This window comes from Macrobrachium nipponense, chromosome 16 (genome assembly GCF_015104395.2).
Source record: "Macrobrachium nipponense isolate FS-2020 chromosome 16, ASM1510439v2, whole genome shotgun sequence".
Classification (NCBI taxonomy): Eukaryota; Metazoa; Arthropoda; class Malacostraca; order Decapoda; family Palaemonidae; genus Macrobrachium; species Macrobrachium nipponense.
In genome coordinates this window covers 4788500-4812068 of record NC_087209.1, presented here as the reverse complement: position 1 = coordinate 4812068, position 23569 = coordinate 4788500, and the positions used below count along the sequence as shown (strand labels likewise).

At 35.6% G+C, this 23569-nt stretch overlaps 1 protein-coding gene, 1 long non-coding RNA gene and 1 pseudogene across 2 annotated transcripts; 1 reads left to right on the top strand and 2 right to left on the bottom strand.

Annotated features, from left to right (window-relative positions):
* Window positions 1-188: 188 nt before the first annotated feature.
* On the bottom strand, window positions 189-3255 carry LOC135195410 (uncharacterized). Its single transcript, XR_010310109.1, has 3 exons — window positions 3103-3255; window positions 2595-2699; window positions 189-297 (listed from the first exon to the last, which is right to left on the bottom strand). It is a non-coding gene; the product is annotated as an uncharacterized LOC135195410 (long non-coding RNA).
* A 65-nt stretch (window positions 3256-3320) lies between these two features.
* LOC135195247 (uncharacterized) lies at window positions 3321-10375 on the bottom strand. Its single transcript, XM_064221511.1, has 6 exons — window positions 10086-10375; window positions 6374-6590; window positions 6114-6205; window positions 4735-4825; window positions 3979-4189; window positions 3321-3678 (listed from the first exon to the last, which is right to left on the bottom strand). The coding sequence occupies exons 1-6, from the start codon at window positions 10209-10211 to the stop codon at window positions 3321-3323; spliced, it is 1095 nt and encodes a 364-aa protein (XP_064077581.1). The 5' UTR covers window positions 10212-10375.
* A 6387-nt stretch (window positions 10376-16762) lies between these two features.
* On the top strand, window positions 16763-17544 carry LOC135195246 (dnaJ homolog subfamily B member 4-like; annotated as a pseudogene).
* Window positions 17545-23569: the final 6025 nt, after the last annotated feature.

Below are 23569 nucleotides of genomic sequence, written 5' to 3'. Positions count from 1 at the left end.
TAAAAAGTACAATGGCGGGTGGTACATTCACATTTTGTATGTGATTATAAGGTATATTGGTATATTTAAAAGTTCCTTGTATCCAAAGAAAACAAATAAATGTAAGGACACATATTACAGTAAGCTCACATAACATCACATGCCATTACAGTAAGGTTACTTACCTTTCATAAAGTTCACGAAATGATTTTCAAACAACTTTACGAATACATCCTTGGAATATACATGTATTTTTATTTGAGATGGGTCAAATATGTGTATTCCCAACAGGTCGCGAATGAACTTTGACATCTTAAACTGCAAAAGAAGTGAAGGAATGAAAAAGTATTAATACTATATATATATATCTATATATATATATATATATATATATATATATCTATATATATCTATAATATATATATATATATATATATATATATATATATATCTATATATATATATATATATATATATATATATATATATATATATATATATAGATATATATATATATATTATAGATATAGTATATATATATATATATATATATATATATATATATATATATATATATATATATAACTTGTAACAATTTTGCTCCTAGTGAGCTTAAGTTTAATAATGAACAGGACAGAGAGAGGACTGGAAATCATATCTTCTTTGTATTTACACCAATGTTTTGGGAATCCTTTCCCATCTTTAAGGATATAAATAGAATCAACATTTTTTGGCAATATTAAAAAGTACGTATGCTAAAATAAGCTAATAATTATAAGAAATCTAGTTTTGTAATATGACAGTCATTAAGCTAAAAGTAAAATAAAGACTACAAAGCAATTTTAAGCTAAAAGTAAATTAAAACACTACAGAGCACAGTGAAATAACAGATCAAAAAGGAAAAAGGAAAAAAATAAAAAAAAAAAAATAAATATTGAAAACAAAAAATGAACAAGCCAGAGCCAAACAGCATAGGGGTTAAGTGCCGTCAGAGCACCTCATGCAGTGCACTGTAGGCATTACTTAAGGTTTTTGCAGTGTGCCTTCAGCTCGTAGCTACAACCCCTTTTATTCGTTTTACTGTACCTCCGTTCATATTCTCTTGCCTTTTTACTCTCCACCCTCTTCTAACAATTTATTCATAGTGCAACTGCAAGGTTTTCGTCCTGTTATAACCTTCAAATGTTTTCCGTTTTAACACTGAATGACCTCGTAGGTTCCAGTGCTTGGCCTTTGGCTTAAATTCTATATGCTGAATAATTCAATCACCATATCCAAACAGCACTTCTCCACTTCCGTCTTCTGGAAGCAAACGTATACTGGTCTTGGTTAAAATTTTCATAGTTCATGTTTTTATAATTTTAAGCTTAACAGTATTGCTACATTATTGCACAGAGCCTTTTCTCTCTCTTCAGATTGGCTCTCTTTTCATAATGAGGTTGAGTTCCTTAGAAAATGTTTTCAGTATAACTGCTACCCCAAACTTTTGAGAAATATCTAAAAAAAATTCTTGAATAAATTTCAGCCAAAAATTCCAGCACCTACTGTACCTAAACTTGATTTTTATGTTTCTCTGCCTTTTACGAATGATGAGAAATTTTTAACTAGTATATTAAGGCACATTTTAAAGAAATACTTTTACTATCTTAATCCCAGACTCGTTCTAAGGAATCCAAGAACAATTGCATCCCTGCGTAGATTTAAAGACACTGTACCGAAACTTATGCGTTCTTTGTTGGTGTGTGAGTACATAGTATACTTGCCCGAGATGTAATCTTGGGACTTACATCGGATCTACCAAAAGAACGCTGAAAGTGTGAGTTGATTCTCACCATGGTGTCAGCTATAGAATAGGGTGTACTTTGAGTAAGGAGAAGTTTTCCAATGTAAGGGATCATTCTAATAGGTGTAAATCTTTGAATTCTTATAACAATTTTGAAATCTTAGAGCAAACTGCTGGTGAAACATCTTTCCTTTTCTTCTAGTCATTAACCATCAGTCAACTGGTTCCACCTTTGAATAATCAGTCTTTTTCTGTCCCTCTGTTTACAGCATAAGATGTTGAAGCTTCATTCTTTTGATGCCCCTTCTTGGTTACTCGGTTTTCTTACTCTGAGGCATTAGGTTGGTTTTAACTTTATGTTACGATTCTAATATTTACATTTTAATATTAATGATTTTACTGAGTCTTATGTCTTGATTTTAATTGTTGTTACTTCTGTGTTGTAGCCCTGATGATGAAACCAGCTTTGAAACGGTGCTGGAAATAAAGTTGAAATATGCATCACCTACTTTTGGTCTTATTTGTATACATGTATAAATATATAAACAGGTTCACAGTCCCTTTTCTAAAGTTCTTGGGCCAGCTGTGTTTCAGGACTTTTTATGTTTTGGATTTTAGAACTGAAGCTTGCTCCGTAAATACACAAGCACATTCTATTTCCAACCAAAAAAAAAAAAAAAATACCAGTAAAACTCAATGTAAGTTGGCTTTTAACTTTTCTAATTGTCCAGTAAAAAAATTTAATTAATCAACAATCAGCAAGTGGACCTTTTTGTTTTGTTTTGTCACAACAGAGTGAGAACAGTATCCCAAACAAAATGCCAATACTCACTGGGAGGTGTCCAAGAACTAAATGGTCATCAATGTCGACCAACGAGAATTCCTCGTATATTTTGTTGACGAGTGCTTTCCTTATCTCCGAGATGGATGGGGTTGCCTTTGAAAAATTGGCAAAAGCAGTTTGTTAAACTGGATGGTGTGAACATTTGTACTGAAACTAAGACTGTACATTTACCTCTGTGAAATAAGTGATAAAGACTAATTTCTGTTATTTATCAGGCCCTGCAGAATTTGAGAAAGGAAGTGATAACTTAAAATCTGAGGTTCTGCTTTGAAAATAAGAATGAATCCCAAGAATTTTGGAGTTTATGTAAATTTATGATAAAATTTTATTATTATTATTGAGATTCTTATTATTATTATCTTAGATGACATGAGTGGCTATTGAAATTGTTTGGGGTGGGGTGGCTAAATGAAAAACTTACCACTTCTATAATTATTATTATTATTATTATTATTATATTAAAGGCGATTATACAGAACACTAATACAATACATACCTCTGCCAGGTCTTCTAGCATTTTCTGAAGGGCACCTGTGGCTTGGTTCTTTACGTCTTCACTGATTGCATTTCCTTTGTCGTCTAATAGTCCAAGATGATCTATGCTCCTTTGTATATGTTTCATTCTCTCTTGCAAACCCTGCCCATGTTTCTGCAAATTAAGAACAGTTGTAAGGACACCACGTTCTCTTGGAAATATTGCTGCTGAAAAATGTGTTATATTTGTCTGCATATTTCATTTGAAATGGAAAAGTCTCCTTTTCCATCTTTAACTGATGAGTAATTTAAAAACGTCAATGGAAATGTGAGATGCCTTCTGGAGAAATGGGCTTTTGTTGATTTGCAAAAATCTGTGTGTTTTTGTGAAGTATATATATAATGTTCATATTGTGAGTTAACGTCGAAAGCTAATTTGTTGTATTTTGCCTCTTCCTCTTTTACCTTATATTCTGCGACACAGATGTCCTTGGCTCTCTCATTGGTAAAGGCTGATGCAGCGGTTGGCAGAACCATCTTTAAGCTGGTAGACTCCTTATCTTGAGAAATGTCAATATTAATGTCGAAGAATGGTGTACTGAAGAAAGAAGGAGAAGAAAGTCAGTAATAAAGATTATTTAGATGTCGTACTGATGATTCCAGGGAAGTAATCTTGCCATATTCTTTGGAGGATTGAATTTCAAGTCAATGGCCCCTTGTAGGTTCCATTTGATACTGGTATACCTAAATAATAATAACAATAATAATAATAATAATAATAATAATAATAATAATAATAATAATAATAACAATAATAATAATAATAATAATAATAATAATAATAATACTCTAATCCACAAGGACAAACCATTCTACTTTAAATCATAGTAGTACATACAAGTGCCTCTTCATCGTTTTGAGCAAAGCTTCTCCAACATCAAATTCGGATCCTGGTAGTGGGCTGAATTGATACCCAAGTTCCTCAAAGACTTCCCGGGCACTAATGAAACGTTCATCCTCATTGTAGTTACTGTAGTTCAGACAAGAATCATATGTGATGAAGAGATTCTCCAGATCTTCATCGTCCTTTGGGCCATAGGTTAGGGCCTCTGTAGGGAGAAGAATATGTTAATTATTACTGTTTAAAGGTGCACAAAGGGGTAGGGAACCAGAATGTATTTAGGGGCGCATTCATTAGAACTGACATTTATGAGATGGAAGAATAAATATAATTTTTCATTGCATTTTGCATCATAGGGAAGTGATCATGTCCAATTATTTTTGTTTAATTTTTCACTTGAATTGTTGTACTGTATCATAATAAAACGAAAAGTCCAAACAATGAGTTGAGGTTTGCGGGTAGTAAAGTTTTAGATAGTTTATTGTAAGAAAATGCTCGCCAAAATGTGAAGCAGTAAGGTATATAAATATATTTTCCAGTTTGCAAAATATATGAAACTTCTGTTATCTTACTCTTCAGCTTCATTTATCACTCTCTTTGCAAACTTGTCTTGTCACCCATACTGGAAAACAACTGTTCTCAAAATGAGTCACAACTGGTCCGATTCAAAAGTAGTTGTGGGAACTTGTATATTCAAACTTAATTCGTGTTAACCCATTATGCACTTTTACTGCTTCTTTTACAAACACTTGCCTTTAATGATTTTGTCTGCAAAAACCTGTGGGTCTTCTGGTTTCAGAAATGGGTCGTCCAGCACACCTCCGCATGAATACTGGTAGAAGTCCTTTATAAGAAAAAGATGGAAGGGAATTAAGACTCACAGGGCCCATCCATCGGTAAATCAAACGAAGTTGGACAGCTGGGTAGGAAGAAAACAGAGGGAACAGACTGTCTACAGTGTAACATTCAAAAGATGCTCTAGGTTTTGTGATATACAGGAAACCACGAGTTGTTATGGTAATTCAGATATGTTATGGCTGGCCCCTGTGTACTCTATCGGTTAGTTACATACTCAAGCAGCTTATGTAGTTTCTTTGATAATCGTGTATCTGTAGGTTACTTTTATTTAACTTACAGAGTCAGGGAATGTAATTTAGTCATAAAGAATTCTTGAGAGAATTAATAAAAGTTCACAGAAGATGAACAGTAGGCTCTTGTATAACTAAGAGAGAAGACTTAGGAAAGCTGTAGAATGTGTCCATGCAGATTTAAAATAGTTGTCGAACATTCAGACATCTTTAAAACAATCACATGGCTATTTGTGAATACTGGATGTTATGTTAAAATTAAAAAAAGGAAAGTAGTGCAGTTTTCTCCCCGTATTTAAGGAGGGATGTGTACCAGACACCCCCGCGAATAGTTGAAACCCCTTTAATAAAAATGCTTCAAACTGCCTATTTTGTTACTTGAAACTCAAGAAAAAACCACTGAAAAGGTTTATACCTTGTTTTTTTTAATAGTTTTTTTATCATAAAAAGTGCATTTTTTGATGAAATGAAAAAAAAACAGTAATTTGTGGATATTCTCATGGAAAAATACAGCGAATACATGACTTTCCTGCGAATGATGGGTAGATATGTTCCGAAGAGAAATCCGCGAATGCTGAGAATGTGAATACGGGGATTCTTAGTACTATATCATGAATGGTTGATGGCCACATGAATATTTTGAATGCTGTTCTATCATGCTTGTTTCTAGGAGCTCTGTTACCTATTCAGCCTTCAGAGAATGCTTGTTGAAAGCAAAGCACAATTTTAACCCTTTTTATTTTGATAATGTTCTTATTCAAAATGGTAATTCGAAAAAGGGTGGTCCCAAAACAAAAGAAAAGATGCAATAAATTTCGCCAATGACCTTGAAAAAAAATCCACAGGTCGGAGGACAAAGATATTTAAGAAAACGACAGTTTCAGAGTGTCGGCTCTCTTCAGTGTAGAGACCGTTTGGGTTGTAGTGTCTCCACATGAGGAGGGACCATGACGCTCCAAAACTGTTTATGGATTTCATTCTCCAATTTGTGGTGTTTTTGGAGTTCAAAGTTCAATATACTGATCTGTAAGTTTCATGACTTACGTCACAGGGATCAACATCTCCCGGGTCCATCATGTCCAGCATCCGCCTTGCCACTTCTGTGCAGACCTCTGTGTCACACGCCCCTTTAGGTGCTACAAAAGAGAGAGAGAAAAAATATAGTTTTTTGTACATGATTTGTTCCGGTGTTCATAAGGGTTTTTATTTTAAAGAGTTTTTGGTGTATTAAATATTTTTAAGAATGCATTAGTATTGGACAATGTAAATGTTATTGAAGAGCCATAAATGAAATGGAAACTCACCAGCTGGAAGTTGGAGGCTTACGGGATACAAGTCCTCTGTTGACCAAGGGGATGAGACTGAGAATGTTGAGGTCGATGTTGGTGGGTGAGGGGATGTTGTAGGGGGTTCTGTTTGTTTCCTCGTTGTTGATGAGGTTCTCACTGTTGTTGAGGGACTGGCTGTTGAAGTTGTCTGCTGGTCTGTAATGTTACCTTTGTAGGGCAAATGTTTTGCAGCCTGCAACGTAATATTTTATTAGAATTTCAGATGTATCACAGATTCCTGTATATTATGTTATGAAATAATATTATTCATACTATCACAGATGTGCAGTACATAAATTTTTGTCAGAGCAATGATTTCTTTTGGATTTTGACTAAAAACTGAAGAATTATTTCTTTAACCGTATTCCGTCATTAAACTTGGGTCCATTTTTGAGCTTAAAAGTATGTAATTTTTTTTTCTGTTTAAAATACCAAAATAAGCATCAAATACAAGTAATTATCCATTTTCTGCAGTTGCCCCATTATATATATAAAATATGGTATATTATTAGGGCTATACTTTTTATAACTGTATAGCAAAGGGCATCAGAAGATGTCTTGCAGCATTTCATCCATTTATTATGCAACGTTTCGAGGCCAAAAAGCCTCGTCATCAGGCTGAAACATAAAAATATCAAGTATAATATAAAATTAACTCAACTAATTATAGAGGTAATTTATTTTAAAAGAAACTAAAACAAAACAAACCGGAGAGGCTAAGTATACCTTTCAAGGGATAGGAGGGAAGCTCATGCCAAGAAGAGATGGAACTATTTGTTTAATAAAAAGTGATTCATAGATCACATGCTGCTGTGGGGAAGGGGCCCTAGTCAGAAGTTTGAATTTGCTCATACTGGATGTTAGACCTAGGAAAAAGTACTTTACCGCCTAAAGTACTAATTTTAATAGCTGTTGTCGTTTCAATTAATTAAATTCTCTTGATACCCCCTTCCACAGGGCCCTCACTTTAACGTCTAGCTGGACAAAATTCCAGACGTAAGTTATGGTTTTGCAAAAATACTTTTTTATTTTACAAACAAACTGTTTTTTTTTTTGTAAACAGTTCAATACGTTCCTTAATGGCAAAATTATACCCAAAGTGAACTTCCCTGATGTTCATAGGAAACCATTTTATGCCAGGCTTCCTTTTATTCAGAATTATTATTTTTTTGACAAAATTAAACAGCTAAAGCCCCTTCCACACGAGGGGCAAAGACAACACGACAGGCACTCCTATTTGCCCGTAATTCTCTCGCTTTTCAACAGTGTTACCAGATCAAACAGTCCAGGGGAGGCAGTAGTCACAGGCCAGCGAACCTATGACTTGGATCACACTTGTGATTGCCATCCACTCTCAAAATTGGTAACAGTGTCTGCCCGCCGTGCATTTGCCCCTTAATACGTCAACATGCCCATGCCCTGAAATGCCAACTAATAACAACAAATTCCCTTAATGTAGTCTATTTCTTTTTTTACTTGTCCCAGATGTAATCGGGAAAAATATGTTGGATCGCCTCGTAGGGGTGTGAGATATCGCATCGGAGTTCGATTGGCGTCTCCAGCAGAGTACTAATATTCGGAACCGTGCTTATAAGTGTAGATTTAACATCCAGTATCAGCAATTCAAACTAATGACTAGGGCCTTTTCCCCACAGCAGCAGCTTTCGATCTACGAATCACTTTTCATCAAATAAATAGTTCCAGAGTGAAACAGTCAAGCGACCTCCACCCACCCACCCCTCCTTGGCATGGAGCTTACTTTTAACCTTCGTATCTTATGACTGTCACTCGTCTTCCCTCCTACCCCTTGAAAGGTATACTTAGCCTCTCCCTTTTATTTTGCTTTAGTTTATTTTTAAATAAATTACCTCTATAATTAGTTGAGTCTATTTCATATTATACTTAATATTAATATTGGTATGTTTCAGTCTGATCATCGATGAGGCTGGTTGGCCTCGAAACGTTGCATAATAAATGGATGAAATGCTGCAAAATGTCCCCTTCTGTCCTTCTGATGTCCTTTGCTGTATATCCTGCCAGTGGTCGGTGTTTTGGTAGTCTATATATATATATATATATATACTATATAAATATATATCTATATATATATATATATCTCCTGTAATATGCACATCCTGTAATATGCCTCTGCTAGTGTGTTGACATTTAACCAACTGGCGCCATGTTATTTTCTCAAGACTTCCAGGCCGATAATGCTTTCGTTTTTAAATTATTATTATAACATTGTTATTGCTATCAACAACTTTTGTGGGAAACCGTTATCGTAAATTTGATGCCACTAACTGAAATTGGTTTGAAAATTTCCACGACTTGGGTCACGTGACATGACGGCCATATTTGATTGTGTTTGAAAGAAAAAAAACAAATCTGCCCTATCTGACATGTATCATCTACAAGTGCTGGAAAACAAGAGTTAAATAAACTGACATAAATTCACATACAAATGTAAAACTGTATCCAAACAGTATATGTAGGCTACTGATGGTGAGACAAAGCAGGTCTTGTTGGAAAGCCAGCTCATTTGCATATCAAACATACATACAAACAAATAATATATAATATATATATATATATATATATAATAGATATATATATATACTATGTTATATATACTATATTATAATATTATTTATATATACTTAGATACTATATTTAAATAGTATATATATATCATATATATATATATATATATATTACTATTATACTTTATATATAGTATATATATACCTTTATATACCATATATAGATATATACATATTATTATACCATTTATACATCCGTTATATAATTTGTTTGCTTATGTATGCTTGATATGCAAATGAGCTGGCTTTCCAGCAACAACCAAATATATTACATATATACATATATAAATATATATATAATATATATATAGTATATATATATACTATATATATAAAATATATATATAGTATATATATATACTATATATATAATATATATATATATATATATATATATATATATATATTTGTTTGTATGTATGTTTGATATGCAAATGAGCTGGCTTTCCAACAAGACCTGCTTTGTCTCACCATCAGTAGCCTACATATACTGTTTGGATACAGTTTTACATTTGTATGTGAATTTATGTCAGTTTATTAACTCTTGTTTTCCAGCACTTGTAGATGATACATGTCAGTTAGGGCAGATTTGTTTTTTTCTTTCAAACACAATCAAATATGGCCGTCATGTCACGTGACCCAAGTCGTGGAAATTTTCAAAACCAATTTCAGTTAGTGGCATCAAATTTACGATAACGGTTTCCCACAAAAGTTGTTGATAGCAATAACAATGTTATAATAATAATTTAAAAACGAAAGCATTATCGTCCTAGAAGTCTTGAGAAAATAACATGGCGCCAGTTGGTTAAATGTCAACACACTAGCAGAGGCATATTACAAGATGTGCCTTTAGTGCAATCTCACAAGATTACAAAATGTGGAAAATCCCGTAAACACGCTCTCTCTCTCTCTCTGTCTCTCTCTCTCTCATTTGTTGTTAATGGTTACTCTTTAATTATTCTCTATGTTACAGGAATTCTCTCTCTCTCTCAGGTAGCAAAAAATAAGAAAATTAAGGAAAATAATTCAGTACGAATATACATTTAAACAAGTTTGTCTACATAGTTGATCTCTCTCTCTCTCACCTTACGCTCCGGGCGCGGGTCGTGTCTGCGACTAGGGTCGGGCACCAGGCACAAGATGATGATCACTATGACGATGATGGCCACTGTCGCCAAGGCGAAGGTGGTCCTTTTGTTTGCACTCGCCATGGTCTGTTTCGCTCCTGGTTTCCTTCCGTGTTCCCTGTAGGAATAGGAAGTCCCTCACGCCACCCAATCCCTCTCTCTCTCTCTCCCTCCGGGGTGGGCCAGTGAATAATACTAGGCCTATATCTATGACTATACTCTGTTTTTTTTCATCTGTCCATCCGGCTGTGGGGTTTTTGTATGGTAACACTGCGTCCCGGGCTTTAAATAGTCACGCTACGTGTAAGTTTTAGGTATATAAAAGGATATCTGGGTGTACATTTGCAACTGAAAAGTGTTTTAATAATTTACTGTATGCGAATTACACCATTAATATTCGAAATAGGTTATTGTTATTATTGTTGAATGTAAGCTCCCTTTTCGGGGTGGCGAATGGAACAGCCAGACGCAGTGGCGGGAAAATTGCGTTCTCTCGCTGTTCGTTACGGCAAGATGTCAACGTATTACTTCATTATACGTAAGTATATCAGTATGTACTGTTAATTTTTATAAAGTGCGTTTCAGCCAGATACGATATGACGTAACTTGGTTTAGCATCTGTTTGATGGAATTTGCGTCTGGCTGTTCCATTCGCCACCCCGGAAAGGCAGCTTACATTCGACAATAATAACAATATCCTATTTCGAATATTAACGGTGTAATTCGCATACAGTAAATTATTAAAACACTTTTCAGTTGCAAATGTACAACCAGATATCCTTTATTTACCTAAAACTTACACAGCGTAACTATTTCAAACCCGGGACGCAGTGTTACCATACAAAAACACCACTGGCGGATGGACAGATGAAAAAAAACAGAGTATAGGCCTACCTTTCGTTGCCAGCAACTGATTCGCGGGAATTTTGTCCTGGAACGAAAAGGAAGTTGAAAGTTTTAGTAAATATGCATCATTTAGTGGTCTTTTTTTTTGTGGGGGGGGGGGTCGTGTGGGGCGTGTTTGGTAGGGTTGGTGGTTGGAAAGGAATTTCTACTAACTCACACAGGAGAGGCCCTATTAGCCCAGGAAAGGTTAGAACTTTTTCCATACAGGCTAATCATTGATCTTGGAAACCCATTTAGAGCTCTTTGTATGCAGATTATTATGATTTGTATGTGCCGTCAGAGATCCTCACCGGAGGCATTACTTCTTTGCTGCGTCCCTTCTGCGATTAACAAGGTATCTATGCTCGTTTTTTTTTCCATCTGTCCATCCGCCTGTGGTGTTTGCTTTAGATAGTTACATTCATCTTACATTCAACAATAATAACAATATCCTACTTCGAATATTAACGGTGTAATTCGCATACTGTAAATTATTAAAACACTTTTCAGTTGCAAATGTACACCCAGATATCCTTTTATTTACCTAAAACTTACACATAGCGTAACTATTTAAAGCCCGGGACGCAGTGTTACCATACAAAAACACCACAGGCGGATGGACAGATGCAAAAAAACAGAGTATAGGTAGGCTAGATCATTTAATTATTTCCTTACGCCTAGGATGTTGTATTCAACAAGATTTAATCACAAAAGTGATGTGAAATTCTATAGTAGGTAGGAAAATTTTATACCAGAATAGGGCTCTTTTAAGACTGCTAGATACCATTAAGTAATTAGCTAAGTCTACCCCATTTTAGTATCCCTATAGTATCCTAGCCATCAGCTATACCTAGCTATCCTGTGGCTACTAGGTAGCTTAGAACATATTTCAGGCTAGGCTGCCCCATGGCTTGACCCCAGCACCCTTAACGCAGGACCATGAACGGTGGGACGTTGTCATCTCTGCATAACGAATCCCTAATTCCATCCCCAGACTGGCCAAAGGAGAAGGCAACTCTAATGGCTGACTTGGTTTCGGATTTGGTCCCATTAAATTGAGAATCTTATAGTAGCCACTTGATCTTAATGTGACATGCCTTAATCTGAGTTTTTTCTTATTTTCATGAATAACGCCAATTACCGATAATTAGTTTCTGAGTCGTCAGTAGTTTTTGTCAGTTAGCCATTTGGGTCCTTTGGCCAACATTGTTACAGAATAGGCTACAGTATGTCCCAGATAGAATGCAGCTGCCTAGGTTAGCTTAGGTTAAGTAAGTCAGCATCACTAAGCAATTTTGTATGATTATTACTCATGCAAAGATGTCTGCCTCTAGTCTGTGGTTTGCCTTAAACTGTAAAGATTTGTTGGGATCCTGACATTAATTTTTCCCAGTCAATAGAAATTATGTCTTCTGTGAGATATGTTTTTGCTTATTTGCAGTGTGTAATTAGACTGCTATAAAAACTGTCTTTAGACTTTTTTTTATATACTGTTAGGTAATTTTCTTTCTTGCAACATAAATGTTATCTACAGAAATTATATATTAATTGTAAAAACTTTACATTGAGCACCATTGTAAAAGAACCTTGTTTATTATCATTACAGACCTCTGTCTTGGGTTTTATATGAAATCTCCATCAGTAGAGGTCACAGATAGGAACTCCAAGTTTATACGTACCATAATAAATGACAACTACAAATCTTTACAGTTTGAAATGTACTGTTATCATAAGTATTTTTTTCTAGAGGGATATATACTACAGTCACTGGTTTGTTAAAAGTTAATGTACTGTTATTGTTATAAACAGATATTAGCTTGTGTCATGAAAAGCCAAAGTTAAAGAAGTTGGACAGTTAAGTGGAAGAGACCAAAAGGGGACAGATGAAAGTGGAAATCAGAAAGAAACAGCAGTTGCCTTAAGGAACCCAGCAGTGAACCTTTCATACTTCCCACTGGGTGTGCTATGCAAGGCACAATAGGGTAAACAACAGAGTGGACTCGCTGCGGCCACCTTAACCGTGTTTGGACCCACCTTCAGAAAAGTACTTTAACACGTCCTGACACTGGAGGTGGGCACCAGTCACAAGTCATAGGTCGTGGGAGCAACACCTCGAGATGTGAGACTTGTGTCTGGTGCCCATCTCCGGTGTCAGGACATGTTGAAGTACTTTTTCTGAAGGTGGGTAATTTGATTTGATTGCCCTTCTGATCTTTCTTTAGTGTAATTGTAAACCATATTGTGTCATTGAAATGTGTGGCAATCGGGCTTTGTGGAGACATGTCTAAATCATTAACCACTACTGTACTATATGCATATTTTTAACTTTGTTGAGTACTTAGACCAGATGTTTTAAAACTTTTATGACACCTTGTGAGATGAGAAGAAGGATAGATTGTAAGCATGACAGATTGATTATTTACAGTTATGCTGGAGTCCCACACAAATACATTCCCTAGCATATCAGGTAGATTAGCATTGTCACCTAGAGCAGAAGCAGCAGCAACATTTTTGGGTGTTATCGTCATTGAGCAAATTCAGTTCTAGCGGCATATTGACATTGTTTAATTGTGTGTGTAGGTGTTTTTTTTTAGCCCCATGTTCCTGTCATTATTAGCACTGTATTAATCTGCTGGTTAGAAAGGCAGATTCCCCCAGTATTTCATTTGGTGCAGCATTTTGTAAAGACCTTGCACCCAGTAAACCTTTTATGGTGTGTTAACTATGGGACCTTGCAGATTAAAGCTTGTGTTATAATAGTTTTCATAAATGAAGCCAAGTGTATTTTTTTTGGGGGGGGGGGGGCGGTTGGGTAGAAGGAACTTGTGGTACCTTTCTGGATGTGTTGTGGATCTGACTCTTTATGGCAATTCTCATACAGTTTGGTCATTATCTTGCTGTCAGTAACATTTATCACGCTTTGTATGGCATGTCTCTTACTTATTGTAGATGGTTATTTCTCGAGGAGATGTAGCTATGTATACACAGTTGTTTGACCATCCCATCAGAATCCCTACTTTTAAGCACACAGACATGGGTACAATTAACCACTCAACAATCAATCTTGGTGACAGGCACTTCTGTTGTTCATATGCGGAATAAACCCTCAGTCTTAACAATAGGATAAATCTTCTTGTGCCAGCTGGAAACCAGTTAAAACAATAAAAGATTGTAAAGCAAGGCATCTGTGAGATCTGGCAACTCTTGCATATACAAGGTGTAAGTTGGTCATTGACCAAGCACAGTATCTTGTGACACATTAGTCTTTCTTTGATCCCCTGGTGAATAGGCACTTTTGCCCTCCTTCCAAGCCGGTTGCTTTGTGCCTGTGATTCTTTGTGATTTCCAGTTGTGACTGTGTGTGTGTGTGTGTTTATCATGAAGTCCTCCGAGTCTTACGGCCTCGTCAATGCATGTGCCTGGGCGTTCAGTGTTTTCCATGCTTTTGGCTGCTACGATTACAGATCCCCATACGACATGTAGTAGGTGCCGATCTAATTATTGTACTATTACTAATCCCTGCCTGGAATGTCGTACCTGGCCAAAGTTGCAGTGGAGGGTGTTTTACAAGAAGAGGGAACATTGCAGAGTTTCTACTTGTTCTTCTGGGAGGGTTTTTCTTCTCGTCTCATATTACAGCCAAGGTTTAGGGCGTATTTTAATACTGAAGAAGAATACCATAACTTTTGTGAAGTTGCAGATATCTTCATTCGTTTAAGACAATTTGTAAGGAAATTATCCTGGTAGGAGACAGAGTCAAGATTTAGTTATGGGTATCAAATGACAATGGAAGAGCGTAAGACCAGAATTGGTTACCTCCTTGACAAAAATTGGCCATGGGTAAAAAGGTTGATAGGAACTGATCCCTTCCCAATCTTTTCAGTTAGTACACATATGTGGTCTGTCAATAAGGTTTAGAGGTGAGTTTGGTTGGAAGGGCAGAAGGACTTCCAATTTGGGTTGTTAACTGGAACTCCACAATTGTTAAATACTCACTAATAATTACTTCAGCCTGGCCTTTCCTTCAATAGTTTTTGATTTTCGTTGTCGCCTATATATATATGTATATATATATATATATATATATATATATATATATATATATATATATATATATTTTGAAACTGGGCAAGTTTATCATTCGTGCCTGTCGTTTATTCACATCTCACGACGGCGCCGGCCACTTACACTTACACTACGAATTTGAATTGGACTGAGACAATTAGCCTGGCCCCTAGGCCGCGGGATGATGTTCATGCCTCTGGCTACTCGCAGTTACCAAAGAATAAATTTCGTGATAAAAAATATTTATCAAAATTAACGATAACAGAAGAAATATTACATTTTTCTTGTACAGAAATTTTATCTAATTATCAAGTTGGGTTTATTCATTACCCCGTAACTACGAAAAGTAATAAAAAAAAGTCATAGAGAGAGAGAGAGAGAGGTGGTTTGGAAACAGCTGTTCAATGATAAGCGAATTTTCTGCCTCGAGCTATTTCACTTGGAGCACAAGAGTCCCAGCCCTCTAAATACGAAGAAATGTGAGTTATTTAAAAAAAAAAAAAACTTTTTTTATATTTTCGTTCGTAACCCAGAAACAGAGCTCTGCCCGGCACATGGTGAGAATTATCTCTAGAAAAAGAATTTTGAGCAGAAGTAGAATAAAAAATAGTAAATTATGTACACACACACACACACACACACACACACACACACACACACACATATATATATATATATATATATATATATATATATATACATATATATTAGATATCTCTAAAGCTGCATACACTGCACAATTATATATTTTGATCAACAGTGGTATGTGTGTTTGTTTGTATGTATACATGCATATATATATATATATATATATATATATATATATATATATATATATATATATATATATATAATATGTATGTATGAATGATATAAGTACATACATCCATACATACATATAATTGCATGTAAATATTTATTTATCTATTTGTATGGACCGCATTCATTCATAGTCGTTTGCGCGGAGAGTCAGCGGTCGCATGGGGGAAGAAGGGTCCTCACCCTCCCCCCATGCGACCGCTAAAGGCTCTGAAAGGCGACCTTGAGCCTTGGGGCGCCCCTACACACCCCCTCCCCTCCGCCATCCCCTGTATGTTGAAATAATTGGATAATATGACACAGCTATTTTGTCTGCCATACTAACTGGTCTTGCACATGAGGTAAATATATTTATATATATATATATATATATATATATATATATATATATGTGTGTGTGTGTGTGTTCATTATTATTATTATTATATATATATATATATATATATATATATATATATATATATAAATGAAAGAGCGGACAAGCAGAGAGAGAGAGAGAGAGAGTCGGAATGCTGGGTTGGAGAGAAAGGGACGGGGGGAGGGGGGAGAGAGGCGTCTCCCTCTCTCTCTCTCTCTCTCTCTCTCTCTCTCTCAAATGTATATAGTCTCGGATGAAAACTGGTTATTTACAAATTCAGTGTGTTCCAAGATATGAAACTCAATTAATTTCCATTACTCCGGTTAAGAATAAATCCAAAGGGAGAATAGATTCGGTTGTCACTTTTCTGATAATTAAAATATACTGCCACTCTTCTGGGAAACTCCCATATATATAATAATTTACATAGTATAGCTCCCAGATAATTCATTCAGCATTGAATATAAAGTGCGTTAGCGCGGCCGAGCAAACTCAGTTCATCACCAGCATGGACTACTACAAGATTCTAGGCATCGCCCAAGATGCTTCAAAAGAAGATATTAGGAGAGCTTACCGAAAAATGGTGCTCAGATACCATCCAGACAAAAATAAGTCAGCAGATGCAGAGGAAAAATTGAAAGCCGTGGCACAGGCTTACGAAGTATTGAGTGACGTGAAAAAGCGAGAGATTTACGATCAATATGTCAAGAGCGACGTGAAGGATGAAGAGGTACCTAGAAGAGGCAATAAAACTCACTTCACGTATACCTCTAGCGATCCAAGGGACATTTTCCAGCAGTTCTTCGGCACCCACGGTAAATTTACTCACTTCTATAATAATAATATGAATGATGATGACGATGATCAATTTATTCGTATGATGGGGGGAGGCATCGGTAGTCATCGGATGGGAGGTGTCAGTTTAATCACAAACCCCATAGGGGAACGGGGCATCACCAGGACCCCCCAATCACCAGGGACCTGTACGTGACCCTCGAAGAAGTAGTCCGGGGAGTGACCAAGAAGATAAAAATCACGCGGAGTGTGTGTAGCGATGATGGAAAATACACCAGGAGGGAAGAGAAAATATTCAGCATTAACATTATACCCTGCTTGAAGGATGGTTTAGCGATCAAATTCGAAAGAATAGGGGACAAGACGCCCGGCAAGATCCCTGCTGATATAATTTTCGTTATTAGGGAAAAATCTCACTCGACATTCAAGAGAGACGATACTAATTTGGTCTACTATGAGATTCAGGGCCTCTGTAACACGGTTTTTTCGCAATAACTTTTTATCTATGCATTTCATAAATATAACGCTTATTCAGAATACATATTATATCAACACATAAATTTTGAGTGTAAAAGCCTGGGTAACGAGGCTTTTGTTCACCAAGTGGGTAAATCTGTGTTTCGGCCCGACTGTGAAGAGTTTTTTTGCAAGAGAAGCGCCTCCCCCTGAAATGTCTGCTGGTGTTGGACAATGCCCCTCCCCACCCTCCTGGCCTCGAGGAAGATATCCTAGCGGAGTATTCCTTCATTAAGATTCTTTTTCTTCCGCCCAACATCACCCCTCTCCTCCAGCCCATGGACCAGCAAGTGATAGCGAACTTTAAGAAGCTGTACACGAAACATCTTTTCAAAAGATGTTTCGACATCACCTATACCACAAACTTCACCTTGCGTCAATTTTGGAAGGAGCATTTCGACATCGTCATTTGCATCCGACTCATTGACCTAGCTTGGCAGGAGGTTTCGAGGCGAACCTTGAATTCCTCGTGGAGGAAACTGGCCTGATGCCGTATCCGCCAGAGACTTCGAGGGATTCGACGTGGGTGAAGCTGGTGTTGCAGAGTCAGAAACAGTTGATGATCCCGAAACTGTTTTGGAACCAGATCTTGATATGATCGTTGCACTCGGCAAGTCCATGGGGCTGGTCGTCGACGAGGACGACATCAACGACCTTCTCGAGGAGCACCAAGAGGAGCTTACGACGGATGACCTGAAGGAGTTGGAGGCCATGCAACTTAACGTCGTTCAAGAGGAGTTCTCTAGCAGCGGCGAGGAAGAGGAGGAGGAGCCTATGACAACGGCAGAAATTAAGGATATTCTAGGCGCTTTTCATAAAGTGCAATCGTTTATCGAAAAAAGGCACCCCGAAAAGGCTCACACAGGTCGTATGCTTGCGCAGTTCGATGACGTTTGCCTGAGTCGTTTCAGGAACATTGTGAAAAGTAGGCAGAAGCAATCTTCCTTGGATCGTTATTTTTTAAAGAGGCCTTCAGCATTAGCAGGAGTAAGCAAAAAGGAAGAACCAAGTGATAAAAAACAGAAAGTTGAAAGCAAAAAGGAAGAACCAAGTGATAAAAAACAGAAAGTTGAAAGCAAAAAGGAAGAACCAAGTGATGAAAAACAGAACGTTGAAAGCGGTGATGAAGTTGAAATTCTGTAAAAAAAAAAAAAAAAAAAAAGCCTACGTAAAAGTAAAATAAAAAAGTTAAAAATAAAAAAAAAGAAAAAAATTTTTGAAGTAATTTCTAGATTTTTGTAAGTTAACCCTTAAACGCCGAAGCGGTAAAAAACAAATTGTCTCCCGTGTGCCGGAGGTGTTTCGGAGTGAGCGCGGAAGCGGAAAAAATATTTTTTTTTAAAAACACACCGCGCGCTTAGTTTTCAAGATTAAGAGTTCATTTTTGGATCCTTTTTTTGTCATTGGCTGAAGTTTAGTATGCAACCATCAGAAATGAAAAAAAATATCATTATCATATATAGATAATCCGATGATAGCGCAAAAACGAATTTCATATATAATTGATTCAAATCGCGCTGTGCGCAAAACGGTTAAAGGTAACAAGTTACTTTTTTTTCGTTGTAATTTACACTAAATTGCAATCATTTTGGTATATAACACATTGTAAAATGATAAAAGCAACACAGAGAAAATATTATCACAAAATGATGCATGAATTCGTAATGCGCAGACGTAAAAAAATATTTTTTTTTAAATTCACCATAAATCTAAATATTGTTATTGAGACTTCGAATTTGTTTCAAGATAAAGTTAAATGATGGAATATTACGATACTGTAAGAGTTTTAGCTTACAATTGCAGTTTTCGACCATTTCGGATGAGTTAAAGTTGACCAAATGTCGAAATTTTTTAATCATTTTTTTTTATATGCAATTACTTCGGAAATTAGAAAAGTTACAACCTTCAAATATTTATCCTTTTATTCTACATGAAATTGCGCACATTTTCATATATAAAACTCTATGAAATGCCTAATATGAAAAGGAGCAAATTTTCCGAGAATGCGATGTACGCATTTTGGAGATTTATGGCGGAGAATCCGCACGCGGAGGGAAGGAAAGTTTTTTTCATAAATTCACCATAAATCGAAATATTGTGCTAGAGACTTCCAATTTTTTGCAAAAGGAAGGTAAATGATTGAATATTACTAAAATATAAGAGTTTTAGCTTACAATTGCGTTTTTCGACCATTTCAGTAGAGTCAAAGTTGACCGAACGTGGTTTTTTTTCTATTTATCGTGATTTATATGCAAATATTTCGAAAATGAGTAAAAGGTACAAACCTTCAATTTATTTTCTTTTTCGTTGTATTCTATAAATAAAATTGTGCACATTTTCATATATAAAACTTTATGTAACGGCTAATTTAAAATGGTGCAAACATTACCACAATCGCACGTATGATTTTTTCGGAAGAGTTACCGCGCGGACGTAAGGAAAATTTTATTTTTTTATAAATTCACCATAAATCGAAATATTGTGCTAGACTTCCAATTTGTTACAAAATGAAGGTAAATAATTGAATATTACTAAAATATAAGCGTTTTAGCTTACAATTGCGTTTTTCGACCATTTCGGTAGAGTCAAAATTGACCAAAGGTTGAAAATTTGTCACTTATCATTTTTTATATGAAAATATTTCAAAAACTGATAAAGCTAACAACCATGGTTGTTTTTAGTTGTATTATGCATGAAATTGCGCACATTTCCATATATAAAACTTTATGTAACGGCTAATTTTAAAATGGTGCAAACATTACCACAATCGCATGTATGATTTTTTTCGGAAGAGTTACCGCGGCGGACGTAAGGAAAAAGTCTTTTCATAAATTCACCATAAATCGAAATATTGTGCTAGAGACTTCCAATTTGTTGCAAAATTAAGGTAAATAATTGAATATTACTAAAATATAAGCGTTTTAGCTTTACAATTGCGTTTTTTGTTTTTCGACCATTTTCGGTAGAGTCAAAGTTGACCGAAGGTTGAAATTTTGGCACTTATCGTTATTTATATGAAAATATTTCAAAACTTATAAAAGCTACAATCATGAGTATTTTTTTGTTGTATTCTAAATGAAATTGCGCACATTTTCATATATAATACTTCATGTAATGGATAATTTAAAACGGTGCAAAAATTATGTCAAAGTGACGAAATAATTTTTGAGATGTGTCACTGATACTTTTTAGTGCGATAAGAAAGAAATTCGCGCTTGCGCGCCTGCGTAACGATTGTAAACAAAACAACGCCTTGATCCGTGAACTCCCAGCATCTCCCAAGGCGCGTGATTCAAAAGTTTTTGGCTGGTAGGCCTATAAGTATTTTTCCGCGAATTTAAAAAAAAAACTTTTTTGAGTCGACGTATGGTACGTCCATTCGGCATACGGGAGACATTTTGACTCGACGTTTAATACGTCCATTCGGTGTTTAGGTTTTGTTAAGGTGTTTCGTAAATTTTAGTTTTATAGTTTTCCTTAAATTTTTTATGTGTTTTCGTAAAGTTAATTGTATGTACGTACGTACGTTATCTGCCATTTGTCCTCCTCCTCTGCCGCCGCTATCAGAGATAGCATCGAAAAGGTAAGCTTCCACATTTTACGTTACAGTAATAATATTTCTTGTACACTAATAACACTTTATTTACAGGTTTTGGATGTTTATTCTTAATTTAGGTATTGAATGGTCCAAATTGTTGTAGTATTTCATTGTTTATAGGTCAATTTAGCTCTATTATGAAATTTAATGGTGTGTTTTTGGAGGGCTTGGAATGGATTAGCCATTTTATATGTAAAATGTGTTCCAAGATACGAAAAACTCATTATACGAAGGCCGCCTCGGAACGGATTAATTTCGTATCTCGAGGTACCACTGTATATGTATATAAATATATATATATATATGTATGTATGTATATATGTATATATATATATATATATATATATATATATATATATATATATATATATATATATATATATGATATATGAAATAATTATCACATCGAACCGTGATCCATTTATATATCAATTCAAGCTACAAATGTCCTTTAATATCTAAATTCACTTTACCTCCCAATGATATATTTTCATATATGTACCGAAGGGGAATTTTTTAATTGATAATAATTTCGTCCCCCCATGGGATCGAACCACCGTCCAAGTGGACGGGGACGAAATCAGGACAGTCAGTGACGCTATCCAATCAGCCAACAGACGTCTCTGTTGGCTGATTGAGGAGTAGCGTCACTGACTGTCCTGATTTCGTCCCCGTCCACTTGGACGGTGGTTGTTCGATCCCATGGGGGACGAATTATTATCATTAAAAAATTCCCCTTCGGTACATATGAAAATATATCATTTGGGAGGTAAAGTGAATTTAGATATTAAAGGACATTTGTAGCTTGAATTGATATAGTATATATATATATATATATATATATATATACTATATATATATATATATATATATATATATATATAATATATATAGTATATATATAGATATATAATACATATATATATATATATATATATATATATATATATACTATATATGTAATATATGTATATATGTATATATATTGTTACGTATGAGCCCGGCCTTGAAAGGACTCCAATACGTAAACATGAATAATTGAGGGAAAAAATAGTGGATTGCTTGAATTACCGTACGAAAGGATTTAAAGTGAACATTTACTCTAGAGGAAAGGTCGCCAGAAACTCACGCTCAGTGTAAATGAAAGACACAGAGACTAAAATAATGTTAATTCTGCATGCTATAAGTAATGGGCGTAGTACTCTTGGCTTCGTGAACAATGGGTTCTGGTTCTCTCTCTCTCTCTCTCTCTCTCTCTCTCTCTCTCTCTCTCTCTCTCTCTCGGAGAGGGTGAAAATGATATATGAATGAACTCCCTTCTATTTAATTGAACTAATACTTTTAGTTTTAATATGACGCAGTTGTGTTAAATGATTTACTTACGTTAACGTGTAATGCAAGAATTGCTTTGGATAACGTTTTATGAAAATGATAACGCGCTCGCGGTGAACGATGTTTACATTAATGGTAGCGGCTTGCGCTTATATGAAATGATTTGCGTTTCAATATGAATTTCACAAAGATGCGTTTTACGTTAACAATTCTTATAATTTACTCTACTTTGAGGATTTACATTAACTTTACGTAAGGTTACTAGGTCCCTGTGACAAGTGAAAATGACGGTAAGGATTTTTAGCTGAAATGTTAGCAAACATTTGTAAATGAAAAAGGTTACGGTTAGTACGAAGTGAAATTAAACTTTCGCTCGGCGAGCGAGTGAGCGATGCTAGGTGAAACGTATGAGCGGGTTGGGCAGCGTGTCGTTCAAACAGCTGATTCTCTGTAAACGCGGAGGCGATTTACAACACGAAATTTTAATTTCTTATTCAAGGCAAATTACGTTAATTTCTCTGGCAGAACGATAGATACTAGTACCGAGATTAATATTATTTACGTTAAACTTTTAAGACTTACGTTACTTTGCTTAAATCGTTGAGATAATGCTTAAAGGGATAAAAAACATGGCTGCCGCTTTGTGAGACGGAACGTTGGCTGGGAAAGCGCACGCGCGAAGCTTACAAAGCTGGCTAGCTTGAGCGGTTACCAACACTTGGAATGAAACCAACGTTGAAATGAATTCCCCTAACCTATCACAGACAAAAGAATTGTACACTTCTTTTGCCGTAACTATTAGTAGAACACTCCTAACTAGTTAGGCTTTCTAACACAACAATAAACCCTGGCAAAGCACTTCCTAGTTTGATCTAGTACTTTCTGGCATCTATCTGCACACATGTTAGTGTCTCGTCAGGCGAAGACAATGTGATTTACAAATAACAGAATTCACTCGGCACTCTGGCCGTTACAATATAATAATATTTCTCACTTAACACTTATTTAAGACACTTCGTAATAAAAATACTTAAACGTACCTTAAGCTAACATTTGTTATAAAATAATCTTATT

What these genes read in the sequence shown, in the direction of transcription:
- LOC135195247 (XM_064221511.1), bottom strand. Translation starts at nt 10,211, where the DNA reads ATGGCGAGTGCAAACAAAAGGACCACCTTCGCCTTGGCGACAGTGGCC. An exon ending in ACCCGCGCCCGGAGCGTAAG is followed by an intron (nt 6,591 to 10,085) that starts GTGAGAGAGAGA and finishes ATTACGTTGCAG; the next exon opens with GCTGCAAAACATTTGCCCTA. An exon ending in GAGATGTTGATCCCTGTGAC is followed by an intron (nt 4,826 to 6,113) that starts GTAAGTCATGAA and finishes TTTCTTATAAAG; the next exon opens with GACTTCTACCAGTATTCATG.